Raw genomic sequence first — 15,092 nt, 5'->3', positions numbered from 1 at the left:
AGAACACTGGAGTGATAGTTGCTGGAAATGGGCCTCTATACACCTATGTAGATATTGCACCAAAAAGCAGACATTTGCAGCTAGAATAGTCATTTACCACATTAGCAATGTATAGAGTGTATTTCTTTAAAGTTAAGACTAGTTTAAAGTTATCTTCATTGAAAAGTACAGTGCTTTTCCTTCAAAAATAAGGACATTTCAATGTGACCCCAAACTTTTGAACGGTAGTGTACATGTTGTCAGATCACGAACAAACTAAAAAGTGTACACAAGTATTCAGCGCCCATGAACAGTCAATACTTTGTAGAACTGCCTTTCGCTACAATTACACAGCTGCAAGTATTTTGGCGTTTACCGGCTTTGTGCATTCGTAGAAACTAAGATGTGTGCGTATTATTCTTTACAAAACTGCTCAAACTCAGTCAGATTAGAGGGGGAGTGATTTTGCACAGCAATTTTCAAACATTTCCGCTGATTATCGATGATATTTAGGTCTCGATTTTGACTAGACAGTTTTAACAAGTTTGTTTTGTTTTTAACAATCCGTATATAGCGTTGGCTTTATGTTTAGTGTACGTCATTCCTGCTGGAGTGACAGTCCCAAGTCTTTTGCAGACAGTGTTCATGGTGTGTTCACAGTTTTGTACAGTAGTTTTCCTCCACATATGCTATTTTGCATTTAGGCCAAAAAACTAAATTTTGGTATCATCTGATCAAAGTTTTTCTTGTCACTAAGACCATATATAGCACAACTAATTGTTGTCCTTATGTGGACAGATTAGTCCACCTGTGCTATGGATCTCTGCAGTTCCTCCATATTTAGGCACAATGATGTTACCATCGCTGATTAATGTTCTCCTTTTTCGGCCTGTACATTTAAGCGGAAGGCCGTGTATTGCATACAGTTTGAACACCTGTACTCCATAAGACGCTCAAAACTTGGCAATCGTTTTATATCTGGTGTGTTCCTTGGACTTCATGATGCTGTTTGCTACCCAGTATTCTCTTAACAAACCCCAGAGGCCGCCACAGAAAAGCTGTGTTTATACTATATAGCAGGGGTCACCAACGCGGTGCCCGCGGGCACCAGGTAGCCCGCAAGGACCAGATGAGTAGCCCGCTGACCTGTTCTAAAATAGCTCAAATAGCAGCACTTACCAGTGAGCTGCCTCTATTTTTTACATTTTATTTATTTACTAGCAAGCTGGTCTCGCTTTGCCCGACATTTTTGATTCTAAGAGAGACAAAACTCAAATAGAATTTGAAAATCCAAGAAAATATTTTAAAGACTTGGTCTTCACTTGTTTAAATTAATTCATTAATTTTTTTACTTTGCTTCTTATAACTTTCAGAAAGACAATTTTAGAGAAAAAATACAACCTGAAAAATGATTTTAGGATTTTTAAACACATATACCTTTTTACCTTTTAAATTCCTTCCTCTTCTTTCCTGACAATTTAAATCAATGTTCACGTAAAAAAAAAAAATTCTATTGTAAAGAATAATAAATACATTTTAATTTAATTCTTCATTTTAGCTTCTGTTTTTTCGACGAAGAATATTTGTGAAATATTTCTTCAAACTTATGATTAAAATTCAAAAAAATTATTCTGGCAAATCTAGAAAATCTGTAGAATCAAATTTAAATCTTATTTCAAAGTCTTTTGAATTTCTTTTGAATTTTTTGTTCTGGGAAATCTAGAAGAAATAATGATTTGTCTTTGTTAGAAATATAGCTTGGTCCAATTTGTTATATATTCTAACAAAGTGCAGATTGGATTTTAACCTATTTAAAACATGTCATCAAAATTCTAAAATTAATCTTAATCAGGAAAAATTACTAATGATGTTCCATAAATTATTTTTTAAATTTTTTCAAAATGATTTGAATTAGCTAGTTTTTCTCTTCTTTTTTTCGGTTGAATTTTGAATTTTAAAGAGTCGAAATTGAAGATAAACTATGTTTCAAAACTTAATTGTCATTTTTTTCGTGCTTTCTCCTCTTTTAAACCGTTCAATTAAGTGTAAATATCATTAATTATTAATAATAACATAGAGTTAAAGGTAAATTGAGCAAATTGGCTATTTCTGGCAATTTATTTAAGTGTGTATCAAACTGGTAGCCCTTCACATTAATCAGTACCCAAGAAGTAGCTCTTGGTTTCAAAAAGGTTGGTGACCCCTGCTATATAGATTACCCACAAGTGGACTCTATTTCATTATCATTCAGTCAACATTCCATCAGGCAACATCTGAAGGCACATGGTTGCATTCCCCAAAAAGGGCTGAATACACCACATTAGTTTTTTTTATTTAAAAAAATAAAATAAATCTAATTGTGTGTCACTTTCTTTCAACTTCACATTTCTTTGCTGATTTATGACCATGTTTAAAATGTATTTATGTTTGTGGTTGTGACCTGACAAAATATGGCCTTCATGTAAGCGTGGCACAAAGAAAACAGCAAACACATGGAAGAAGATGCTCTGATATATGATGATACGTGATACCGAAATTGAACTTTTTGATCTAACTGCAAAATTAGTGAAGGAAAACTAACACTGCAGATCACTGGAAACATCAAGATGGTGGCCGCAGAAAGGCAGGAAAGATGGAGGGAGACAAATACAAGGTCATATTGGAGTCTGCAAAAGATTTGAGACCAGCACAACCACAACCTTAAACATAATGCCAGAGCTACAATGGCATGATTTTAAACGAAACATTCATGTGTTAGAACAACCCAACAAAGTCCAGTTCAAAACCCAATTGAAAATCTGTTGCAATATATAAAAGCTGCTGGGCACAAACACTCTGAGTTTGAGTTGTTTTAGAGCAAACATTTGAGTCCCTACATGTGCAAAGCTGGTAGAAACAAACCAAAAACACTTATATATGCATTCAAAGGCTGTCCCACAAAATATTAAATTCAGAGGGACTGAATACTTTTGCACGCCACATGTTTTACTTTATAATGTGTAACAGAAAAAGGAAAATACTATTAATTCCCTTTCCCTTCAAAATGTTCTGCTTTTGTGTAAAATTCCAAGAAAATCGATGGACTGTATCTTTGGGGTCGTAAGGTGACAAAATGTGGAAATGTTCACAAGGTATTTATACTTGTTCAAGCCACTTTAGCTGTCAACTTTAGGTTTCGAAAATAAGGGAATATTCTTGCATGCCTCCATGGGACATCCCAAAACCCCAGCCCCTTTCGTTTGAATACGAATGTACAAGAGACTTAAAATTGTCACTAATTAATAACCACTTCCAAACAGGGCCGGCCCGTGGCATAGGCCATATAGGCAAATGCTAAGGGCGCCGTCCATCAGGGGGCGCCACGCCAGTGCCACAAATGGAGGAGAAAAAAAAAAGAAAAAAAAAAAGTTGGTACTATTATTTCTAAATACATAAAATAATCCCACGTTATTAAAATGCATAGTAAAGCCTATTTAATAGAACAAAAGTATGCCCCCCGTTCCCCGGCACGGTGAGCCCCCTCCCTTCCCGTATCATGACTCTTTTTGGACGTCACCACATAAAAAAAATCAACACAAGATGTCAAAACGGCCAAAACTGTCAGGTGCCCAGGGGAGAAAAGAAGAGGAGAAACGAGAAAAAGACAGAGGTAGCAGGTAGGTAACGTTAGCCTACATGAAATTATTTGTCTGTTACAGAATGTGATAGTAACCTGGCTTTTTAGCATTAAGCTAATGTTACATGATTCGGCAATTGCTAATCAATAAATAGCTAGTTCTGTTTTAACGTCGGGTTAATATTGTGGAGGGGGCTAAATTGTTATGGAAAATAATAATGTAACGTTAGGTAATTACAGTACTCCCTGGTGTACAGTCATTTGTAAGTCATTCTAGTTAATGCAATATTAAAAAGCACAAATAGAGAACTCTGTAGGATCCCCTTTTTTGTAATATAGTTTTTAAAGTCATACTGGTTTGATATCTTGTTTTGTGCAGTGCCTTATTTATATTGTATTTTTAATTTATTTTATGCAACTTGTTGACACGTTTTATTTTGTGTTTATGTATGTAAAACATATTGTATTTCATATATTCATTTTTTATTTTTTGTATTCATTTATTTATCCATATTTTTTTAAATCTTGTTAACTATTCTGATTGTTAATTTGCTTTCTTTAAGTAAAAAAAAAGGTCAAAGACAAAGCTATTCGGTTTCTTGTGAGTATATACACTTCACTGCCAATGTGGGGGGGGCGCCACCTAAAATGTTGCCTAGGGCGCCAAAGGTTTATAAACATAGGCCAAATTGAGAGGCTCAATTAAATCTACGATATAAAATGAAAACAATCCACTTGTAGTACTCCTAAGTCGTAGCCTTTGCATGAATTACGACTTTTTTGGAAGAAGTATATTAGTGGGCCGGACCAGAATGGTAGATTGTAATAGACAGGAAAGCACAGTGTTGTTGTCCAATGACATACTATTTTATGTAACAATGTCTTTGGGCACAGATGCCTTCTCAATCTTTACATCCATCCGTCTCTCTCCCGCTGTGGATTTGTCACGTGCATACAACTCGTGCATATCCAGGCTTTCATACTTCCTGTTACAAGCCTCGCATCACCATTGTCACCAGCAATCATTCAAAAAAAGGTACAATGTAGTATGTTTCCTGGGAAAATGGGAGACATTGCAGCCATGGTTCTGCTATTGTCCCATCCAGTAATGAATAACTTTAGTCTGAAAAATTGCTAAATTGTTGATCCACACAACTTAAAAAACTGTCCTATTTGTCTACAAAACCAACAAGGATACAAGTTCTCATTAACTAAAATGTGTGCTGATAACTTGCCTGAGAGCAGAGTTTTCAAGCATGTGGGTTCAACCTTAGCTTTTGACATATGCACACCATCAAGGTAAGAAAAGCCATTTATGTTCATTCTACTTTAGCCAAGATGGTATGGGTCTATTATCAACTTGATAAAATCATACCAAGAAGTATTCTTATAGGTGTTGTTGTTGTACAATGTAAAATAAGTGTATTGTAAAATAAGGTCAGTTTAAATAAAAAAGGTGGTTGGATAAGGTTTGCAACATTACAGGCAATTATCAATTAAGTCACATTCCCATGTGAAAGCAGTAGGAATAAACTAAAATACTCTGCACAATGTAAACAATGCAAATTTAATAAACATAATGCAAGTCATGTCCTGGATTGTAATCTAAAACATATGATTTTGTTTGAAAGTACTAAATCATGACAAGAAGTACACCAGACAGTAAAGATCCACGTTCTGTACCGCTTATCCTCCTTAGGGTCACGGACAAGAAGGAGCCTATCCTAGCTGAATTCGGGCGATACACACGCACCCTTTACTGCTCGCCAGCCCAATCGCAATGCTCATATAGACAAACAATCATTCAGACTTACATTCACACTTTGGTTAATTGGAGTGTCGAAATGATCCATAACATGCACTTTTTTTGGAATGTGAGAGAAAACCAGAGTACCTTGACAAAACACCAAGCACACATGCGAAGAATGTGCAAACTCAGCTGAGAGATGCCCAAAAGGAAATTTAAAGCCAGATCTCCCTACTGTGCAGCACATGGCTACTAGGCTACCCGTTTAACCTCGTCAATATCATTAAGCAAAAACTAAAACAATTCAACACAAAATGATGTTGCCATGAAAAAGTTATTCAAGTATTTTAAAACAAGTCTTACCTCCCCAGAAGAAGTGTGTCTCCTGTCAGGGAGCACCAGAGTGTTGGCGTGGCTGCCCGGGACTATAGTAGAACCTATACTCATTCTGGGTCCAACTAGCATGTAGCGTTTGTCTCCTGATCTGTACTGGATGCTGTGACACAGTGTCCCATCATAATTAGCGTCTTGGAGATATTTGGAAGTGTACTCTGTGGATTTGGAGCACTGCATGGCGATCAGCACGATGATGCTGATGACAAAAAGCAGCGAGACCGAGCCCAAAGTGAGGATGAGATAAAAAGTCACATTGTCGTCCTCCTCGTCCACTTTTGCTGCTGCACGTTTGACATCAGAAGCTGCAAAAGCCTCTTTGGGCTCCACAAGTTTGACAGTCACAGTAGCTGTTGCTGACAGGGAAACGTTGCCATTGTCTTTGACCAGTATGAGCAGTCCATGCTCAGCCTCGTCCGTCTCTGTCAATGAGCGAAGTGTTCTGATCTGGCCCGTATAGCGGTCCAAAGTAAAGAGACTGTGGTCAGTGACTTGCTGCAGTGAAAACAGTAACCAGCCGTTATATCCTATATCAGCATCATAGGCTCGGACTTTAGTCACCAAGTCTCCTGCTTTCATATTGCGGGGAATCTCCTCCACACCTTCAGCAGAACCGTTGGAGCTGACTGGATACAGGATGACTGGAGCGTTGTCGTTCTGGTCCAGAATGAACACGTTCACTGTCACGTTGCTGCTCAGTGGAGGACTTCCACCGTCTGTGGCCACGACTTGGAACCGGAAACTTTTCAGCGTCTCAAAGTCAAAACTTTTTAGTGCTGATATTTGTCCATTTTCTGTGTTTATACTTAGAAATGAAGACAGTTTACTTCCTTGTCTTCCATCTCTGACAATATGATATGAAATAGCAGCATTGTCGTTGTCATCACGATCAGAAGCTTTGACAGAAAAGACAGAGGCTCCTGCATGGTTGCCCTCAGTAACATAGAAAGTATAAGGACTGAATGAAAACTCTGGACTGTTATCATTCACATCTGAAATAAAAACACTTATTGTCTTTTCAGATGAGAGTGCAGGTTGACCAGCATCTCTTGCAACTACTAAAATATCATATTTTGACATTTTCTCTCTGTCCAGAGGTGATTTGGTCACTAAAGAATACATTTTGTCTTGTATTGATGGTGACAAAACAAAAGGAACATCCTCACCTATGGAACAAATCACTTTGCCATTGAGACCAGAGTCCAAGTCATTCACACTGATTAAAGCAACTGTAGTTCCAGGTCTGGAATCTTCTGGAATGGAACTAGAAAACGACGTCACTTCTATCTCAGGTGCATTGTCATTAATGTCAACTATCTTAATAATGACACTTTTTTCTGTCGTTAGAGAACCTTTATCTGATGCTTGAATTTCAATCTCATATTTGTCCTTTTCCTCATAGTCAATAATTCCTTTTACAGTAATTGCACCTGATGAATGATTAATATCAAAAAGCCTTAATATTTTGTGATTTACACTGTTGCTAAATGAATAAATTACATCACCATTAGCACCTTCATCTAAATCTGTTGCATTTACTTTGACAACAGTTGTTCCGACAGGAGCATTTTCATCAAGAGTCACAGAATAAACATCTTTAGAGAAAACCGGTGCATTATCATTTACATCCAATACATGTATTAAAATATTCAGTTCACCAGTTTTTGGAGGTTTTCCTCCATCAACTGCAGTTAACACTAATGAATGACTTCCTGCTGCCTCTCTGTCCAAAGATTTTTGCACAATCAGTATTGGCATTTTTTCATCATCTCCTTTATCTTTAATTTCCAAACGGAAGTGGTCGTTAGTGCTAAGTTTATACTGCTGAACAGAAAAAAGACCACTGTCTGGATCTCTCGCAGCTTTAAGAGGAATACGCATGCCTGGCATAACAGACTCGGGCATCTCTAACGTCTTTGTCTCCTCTGGGAAGCTGGGAGAATGATCATTAATGTCCAGGACTTCCACGGCAACATAATGCACCTCCAGTGGGTTTTCCAGCACAGTTTTCAGATTAATCAAACAAGCAGAGCTCCTCTCACATACATCCTCCCTGTCAATCTTCCTGCTGACGTACAGAATGCCGTCCATCTCTCCGAGGTGGAAAAGAGGTTGTGCAACGTTTGAAACAATCCGATACTTGCGCTCTTTCAACGTGCTCTTGTCTAATCCCAAATCCTTTGCAATATTTCCGACCACAGTTCCTTCCTGAACCTCTTCTGAAATGGAATATCTCAGCTGAGCCGAGGTGAGGCTCCACAAAAGCAGGGAAAGCACGCAGCTGACCCACCGCCTTGCCGCCCGTGTGGCGTCGCGTCCTCTTTGTTCCATGATGTAAAACAAGCACGTCCGAGGCCGCGCGTAATGTTCACAAATTACTGCATTACAGTGCGACAGAAAAATGTGCACTCCGTCTCAAAAATGTTAAAAATGTTTCACAAATGTTAAAACGTGGATGGCAATGCGTTACAAAGGCATCCAAATGCGTCACTGACGGTGCGCGTTCACCACTGAGGCTGCAATGAAGAGGTGGAACTTGACTACACTAAAAGACCATCCACACTTTGACTCATCACTGCGACACCTTGTGGTGTCATTGCTTACTACAAGTACAATGGTTTAACATGGATATGAAAAGCACAATATTTATGTCCAAAAAACTAAACAAAAAACATGGTAAACATATCTGTAGGCACCCTTTTTCTAATCATTTAAGAAGCACACAAAAATACTGCAACACACGTTAAAATGTATTATTCTAAAGCCACAAGACAGTTTAATTGGGAGTAACTAATGTATACAATGAGGTAAATGGGGCGGGGGGCAGTTTTCTACTGTATATCTATATAGCTGTGTTCAAACACAGCTGAAATTATCAGCACCATGGACAGCAGTGTCAACTACAGGAATGACTTTAGTTCTACAATTTTTGATTTACAGTATATACACCCTTTCAAGGAAAGAAGAGCCTTCGATGTCCTTTCTACTTTAGTCAAGATGGTATAGGTATCGTATTAACTTGCTAAAGTATACCGTGAAGTATTCTTGGAAGGTGGTATTGTTGTAATGCATTGTAAGATAAGTGTGAAATCATGTACATTTAAAGGCCTACTGAAATGAAATGTTTTTATTTAAACGGGGATAGCAGATCTATTCTATGTGTCATACTTGATCATTTCGCGATATTGCCATATTTTTGCTGAAAGGATTTAGTATAGAACGACGACGATAAAGATCGCAACTTTTGGTATCTGATAAAAAAAGGCTTGCCCCTACCGGAAGTAGCGTGACGTAGTCAGTTGAACATATACGCAAAGTTCCCTATTGTTTACAATGATGGCCGACAGAAGTGAGAGAGATTCGGACCGAGAAAGCGACGATTTCCCCATTAATTTGAGCGAGGATGAAATATTTGTGGATGAGTAAAGTGCAAGTGAAGGACTAGTGGGGAGTGGAAGCTATTCAGATAGGGAAGATGCTGTGAGAGGCGGGTGGGACCTGATATTCAGCTGGGAATGACTACAACAGTAAATAAACACAAGACATATATATACTCTATTAGCCACAACACAACCAGGCTTATATTTAATATGCCACAAATTAATCCTGCATAAAAACACCTAGGTGTTGGTTATGCTAGCTCCTAGCTCCTAGCTACTAGCTAGAGCTAGTTATAGCTCGAGCGGGTTATATGGACGGGATCCCGTCCATATAACCCGCCAATACAATTCAAACACCTGCACAACACACACACTCACTCAGCCCAAAGAACCATTCACCTAACCCAAGGTTCATAAAGCTTATATATTTAACCAAAGTTACGTACGTGACACGCACGTACGGGCAAGCGATCAAATGTTTGGAAGCGTGCGGGTGGGACCTGATATTCAGCTGGGAATGACTACAACAGTAAATAAACACAAGACATATATATACTCTATTAGCCACAACACAACCAGGCTTATATTTAATATGCCACAAATTAATCCCGCATAAAAACACCTAGGTGTTTGTTATGCTAGCTCCTAGCTATAGCTAGGAGCTAGGAGCTAGTATACTAGCTCCCGTCCATATAACCCGCCAATACAATTCAAACACCTGCACAATACACACACTCACTAAGCCCAAAAGACCGTTCACCTAACCCAAGGTTCATAAAGCTTATATATTTAACCAAAGTTACGTACGTGACACGCACGTACGGGCAAGCGATCAAATGTTTGGAAGCGCAGCTGCGTACTCACGGTATCGCGTCTGTGTATCCAAATGAAAGTCCTCCTGGTAAGAGTCTGTGTTGTCCGAGTTCTTCAATCTTGACTGCATCTTTCGGGAATGTAAACAATGAAACACCGACTGTGTTGTGTTGCTGACTTCCCTCGCAAAATACTCCGCTTTGCACCGACAACTTTCTTCTTTGCTTGCTCAGCTTCTTTCTCCATAACGCAATGAACAAATTGCAACAGACTCACCAACACAGATGTCCAGAATACTGTGGAATATTGGGATGAAAACAGAGCTATTTCGTATTGGCTTCAATGGGGGAGCCATACCTCTGTTCTACTGGCTACGTCACGCGCATACGTCATCCTCCAAAGGAGTTTCCAACCGGAAGTTTAGCGGGAAATTTAAAATTGCACTTTATAAGTTAACCCGGCCGTATTGGCATGTGTTGCAATGTTAAGATTTCATCATTGATATATAAACTATCAGACTGCGTGGTCGGTAGTAGTGGCTTTCAGTAGGCCTTTAAATAAATAAGAGGTTGGTATAAGCTTTGCAACATTACAGGCATTTATCAAGTCACATGGGGAAGTTGTTTGCATATGCTGAAATGATCTGTTCAATGTAAATATTGGAAATTGAATAAACATAACATGAGTTGGACTGGATTGTAGTATGTACAGTAACTATGCGTTACAGCTTTAACTCATTGAATCATAAAATGAAGTCCACCAAACAGTGATAATTCACTATTAGTATCCATCCATTTTCTATACCGCTTTTCTTCATTTGGGTCATGGGGAAGCTGGACCCTATCCCAGCTGAATTTGTGTCGCGTGGGGGCTGCAGCTTGCTGCGGGTTGTTCTTTCAATGCAAAAAGACGGCTCCGGACGAAGGCGTAAAGGTAGGATGGGATTTAATAACATAAATCACTAAACTACCAAAAAACACAAACAACACAACAAAAAGAAAGGCTTGCCTAAAACACGTGAAGCTAAGACTAAACAGAAGCTAGGGCATGGAACAAGAAACTTACTTGGTACAGGCGTGACCAAACAGTGTGACATAATCAGTGAAGCCAGGCCGACTGCCTGGCAAAGGCAACTTAAATAATGCCTCTGATTAGTGCTCGGGAAGCAGGTGAGCACTAATCAGAGACAGGTGAACACACTAAGTCGCCATGGTGACAAAAGTAAACAAGGAAGCTTAAACGGGAACTAAAGAAGTCCAAAACTAACAGAACATAACTAAACAAAACATGATCCGGACCACAGATCAAGACAATTTGGGCAAGAAGCAGGATACAACCTTGACTGGTCGCCAGCCAAACACAGGGGACATATAAACAAAAAATAACACATTCACACGTACAAAATAAAGGATAAAAATGTCCCCACGGATTGTTATTTAAAATTGTTCAAATAAAAAGGTGTAATATATTAATATTCTAGGTATTCCTCATTAAACATCCCAGGGCATTCAATCGATCGCAACTGGACTGTTTGCTTTATCTTTATGTTTTGCCTCTCATCTGAGTAGGCTTCATCAGTTTGTGCTCATTGACATAGATTGGTCAAATCTAGTCTTAGACTTAGATTGGTCGTGTCTTATAGCGGCTGGTGCCAAAACCCCAAATATGTAGACTCCAAAACCAGGAGGCTGTGCCTGGGCAAGGAAGGTGTTGCCCTATCGTAGTGAGAAAAACAAGTAGATGCAAAAAAGCATTCCTACTGTCAAAGCCATGCAAGAACAGTCGCTGACGTTTAATTTCCCCTCGTTAGCATTGAGGTATTGTGTGGCAGAACGATCGCTGTGGATCGACTACTAGTCCAAAATAGTCGGAATCACTCATGATAGCATTCCATTCAGTTGTAAACAAATAACACTCTGGTCACCTTAAGTGACGCAAATGTTTGTAACTCCTGTTGTTTGTTGGAGGCTAAATTGCAGAGTCTTTTAGGAGTGGTTGCAATAACAGTGTTGTATGTGGGAGACAGGTAGTGTTGCATTAAACATGTTTGTGACATGAAACTATTGGAGTTTTTCTTTCTTTTTTTTCATTAATTTTGACAAATTTCAGTTTTTGAATCACTACCCTTCTCTTCGTCTCTTAAGAACACCTATGCAGGGCACAGGGAGAACATGCAAACTCCAGACAGAAATGCCAAAATGGAGATTTAAAGCCAGATCTCTTGCCTGTGCGGCCACATGCTGACCACGTTTTCACCATGGAGCCTCATCAGTATTGTTAAGAAATAAATTAAACAAATCAACACACAAGTATGTCGCAATTGAAAAGCCACACTTAATTCGAAACAAGTCTTACCTCCCCAGAAGAAGTGTGTCTCCTGTCAGGGAGCACCAGAGTGTTGGCGTGGCTGCCCGGGACTATAGTAGAACCTATACTCATTCTGGGTCCAACTAGCATGTAGCGTTTGTCTCCTGATCTGTACTGGATGCTGTGACACAGTGTCCCATCATAATTAGCGTCTTGGAGATATTTGGAAGTGTACTCTGTGGATTTGGAGCACTGCATGGCGATCAGCACGATGATGCTGATGACAAAAAGCAGCGAGACCGAGCCCAAAGTGAGGATGAGATAAAAAGTCACATTGTCGTCCTCCTCGTCCACTTTTGCTGCTGCACGTTTGACATCAGAAGCTGCAAAAGCCTCTTTGGGCTCCACAAGTTTGACAGTCACAGTAGCTGTTGCTGACAGGGAAACGTTGCCATTGTCTTTGACCAGTATGAGCAGTCCATGCTCAGCCTCGTCCGTCTCTGTCAATGAGCGAAGTGTTCTGATCTGGCCCGTATAGCGGTCCAAAGTAAAGAGACTGTGGTCAGTGACTTGCTGCAGTGAAAACAGTAACCAGCCGTTATATCCTATATCAGCATCATAGGCTCGGACTTTAGTCACCAAGTCTCCTGCTTTCATATTGCGGGGAATCTCCTCCACACCTTCAGCAGAACCGTTGGAGCTGACTGGATACAGGATGACTGGAGCGTTGTCGTTCTGGTCCAGAATGAACACCTTCACTGTCACGTTGCTGCTCAGTGGAGGACTTCCACCGTCTGTGGCCACCACTTGGAACTGGAAACTTTTCAGCGTCTCAAAGTCAAAACTTTTTAGCGCTGATATTTGTCCATTTTCTGTGTTTATACTTAGAAATGAAGACAGTTTACTTCCTTCTCTTCCATCTCTGACAATATGATATGAAATAGCAGCATTCTCGTTGTCATCACGATCAGAAGCTTTGACAGAAAAGACAGAGGCTCCTGCATGGTTGCCCTCAGTAACATAGAAAGTATAAGGACTGAATGAAAACTCTGGACTGTTATCATTCACATCTGAAATAAAAACACTTATTGTCTTTTCAGATGAGAGTGCAGGTTGACCAGCATCTCTTGCAACTACTGAAATATCATATTTTGACATTTTCTCTCTGTCCAGAGGTGATTTGGTCACTAAGGAATACATTTTGTCTTGTAATGATGGCGACAAAACAAAAGGAACATCCTCACTTATGGAACAAATCACTTTGCCATTGAGACCAGAGTCCAAGTCATTCACACTGATTAAAGCAACTGTAGTTCCAAGTCTGGAATCTTCAGGAATGGAACTAGAAAATGACGTCACTTCAATCTCAGGCGCATTGTCATTAATGTCAACTATCTTAATGATGACACTTTTTTCCGTTGTTAAAGGGGCATACCCTTTATCTGATGCTTGAATTTCTATCTCATATTTGTTTTTATCTTCATAATCAATTGTTCCCTTTACTATGATGTCACCTGTTTGCGGGTGTATATTAAATAAGCTCAATAGTTTATGATGCATACTGTCAGTAAATAAGTAAATTACATCTCCGTTTGTACCCTCATCTAAATCAGTAGCATTTACTTGTATAACAGTTGTCCCTATTGGAGCATTTTCATCAAGCATCACAGAGTAAACATCAGTTGCAAAAACAGGTGCATTATCATTAACATCTAAAACATTCACTAAAATGTTCATGTCACCACTTTTGGGAGGTTTTCCTCCATCTAGTGCAGTCAGCACTAATGCATGACTCGCTCTTGCCTCCCTGTCTAAAGCTTTTTGCACAACTAAAATGGGTATTTTGCCATCCTCTCCTTTATCTTTTATCTCCAAACGGAAGTGATCATTTTGACTGAGTTTGTACTTCTGTACAGAAAAATCTCCTCTGTCTGGATCCCGGGCGGCTTTCAGTTGAAAACGCGCTCCTGGTAAGACAGACTCTGAAATATCCAACGTCTTCTCTTTCTCTGGAAATATGGGGGAGTGGTCGTTCACGTCCAGTATTTCCACACCAACGTAGTGGACCTCCAGGGGGTTTTCAAGCACCGTTTTGAGGTTTATTAAACACACGCTGTTTAGCGCGCACACGTCCTCTCTGTCAAGCTTTCGGCTCACGTAAAGGAGGCCATCGTTCACATTGACATGAAAAAGAGGCTCCTCCGCGCTCGACACCACTCGGTATTTCCTCTCTTCCAACGTGCTTTTATCCAGCCCAAGATCTTTCGCGATGTTGCCCACCACCGCACCTTCGTTGACTTCCTCCACAATGGAATAACGGATTTGTGCCGAGGACACGTTCCACAAAAGCGCCATCAGCACCGCGCACCTTGCAAAGCATCGCGGTGTCATCTCCATGCGTCTCCTTTGTTCCACAATGAAGCCAGGAAACATCAGTCGTCCATCACAAAAGCAACCACTGCCTTGCAAAAACAGTCCAATGCTCACTTTTTTGGAAGGAAAAATAACCTTTCTAGATGTTATATTTTTGATGCGTATTTTGCAGAAGCAAGAATACGTGCTGCACGGCCGTGCACTACAGCAGACTGTTGTTAAAGGGAGTAAACCCATGCATAACAACCGCCTTGTGTATAGCGCCCCCTGGTGCGCACCACTCGAACACCAAGCTGCAAAAAACCCATTTAAACATGCTCTTCATAATAACAAAGTATGTCCTTATATCTCGTCAAACATGTTGCGAATCAAAGTACCTACACAAGCAGCCATAATAGAAACTATATATCAATGACCATCTAATAATGTGTCACACCAAGCATGGTTGACGATAAAACACCAATTTAAGTTAGTAGAAACATGT

The 15,092-nt window shown here is 39.7% G+C and overlaps 2 protein-coding genes across 2 annotated transcripts in view; both read right to left on the bottom strand.

Annotated features, from left to right (window-relative positions):
• LOC133648190 (protocadherin alpha-C2-like) overlaps positions 1-8,373 on the bottom strand; it is a 206,226-nt gene extending 197,853 nt beyond the window's left edge. The window contains exon 1 of the mRNA XM_062044026.1: positions 5,706-8,373. Within this exon, the coding sequence (XP_061900010.1) occupies positions 5,706-8,066 (2,361 nt within the window). The 5' untranslated portion in view covers positions 8,067-8,373. The remainder of the gene's footprint in view (positions 1-5,705) is intronic.
• Positions 8,374-11,378: 3,005 nt separating this feature from the next.
• LOC133647693 (protocadherin alpha-3-like) lies at positions 11,379-14,768 on the bottom strand. Its single transcript, XM_062043376.1, has one exon. The coding sequence runs from the start codon at positions 14,666-14,668 to the stop codon at positions 12,263-12,265; it is 2,406 nt and encodes an 801-aa protein (XP_061899360.1). The 5' UTR covers positions 14,669-14,768; the 3' UTR covers positions 11,379-12,262.
• Positions 14,769-15,092: the final 324 nt, after the last annotated feature.

Source organism: Entelurus aequoreus, linkage group LG04 (assembly GCF_033978785.1).
Source record: "Entelurus aequoreus isolate RoL-2023_Sb linkage group LG04, RoL_Eaeq_v1.1, whole genome shotgun sequence".
In the NCBI taxonomy this organism is placed as follows: Eukaryota; Metazoa; Chordata; class Actinopteri; order Syngnathiformes; family Syngnathidae; genus Entelurus; species Entelurus aequoreus.
Note: the sequence above shows the minus strand (reverse complement) of the source record. Positions and strands in the feature narration are given on the sequence as shown.

Coding starts and splice junctions, on each gene's coding strand:
- LOC133647693 (XM_062043376.1), bottom strand. CDS start 14,668: ATGTTTCCTGGCTTCATTGTGGAACAAAGGAGACGCATGGAGATGACA.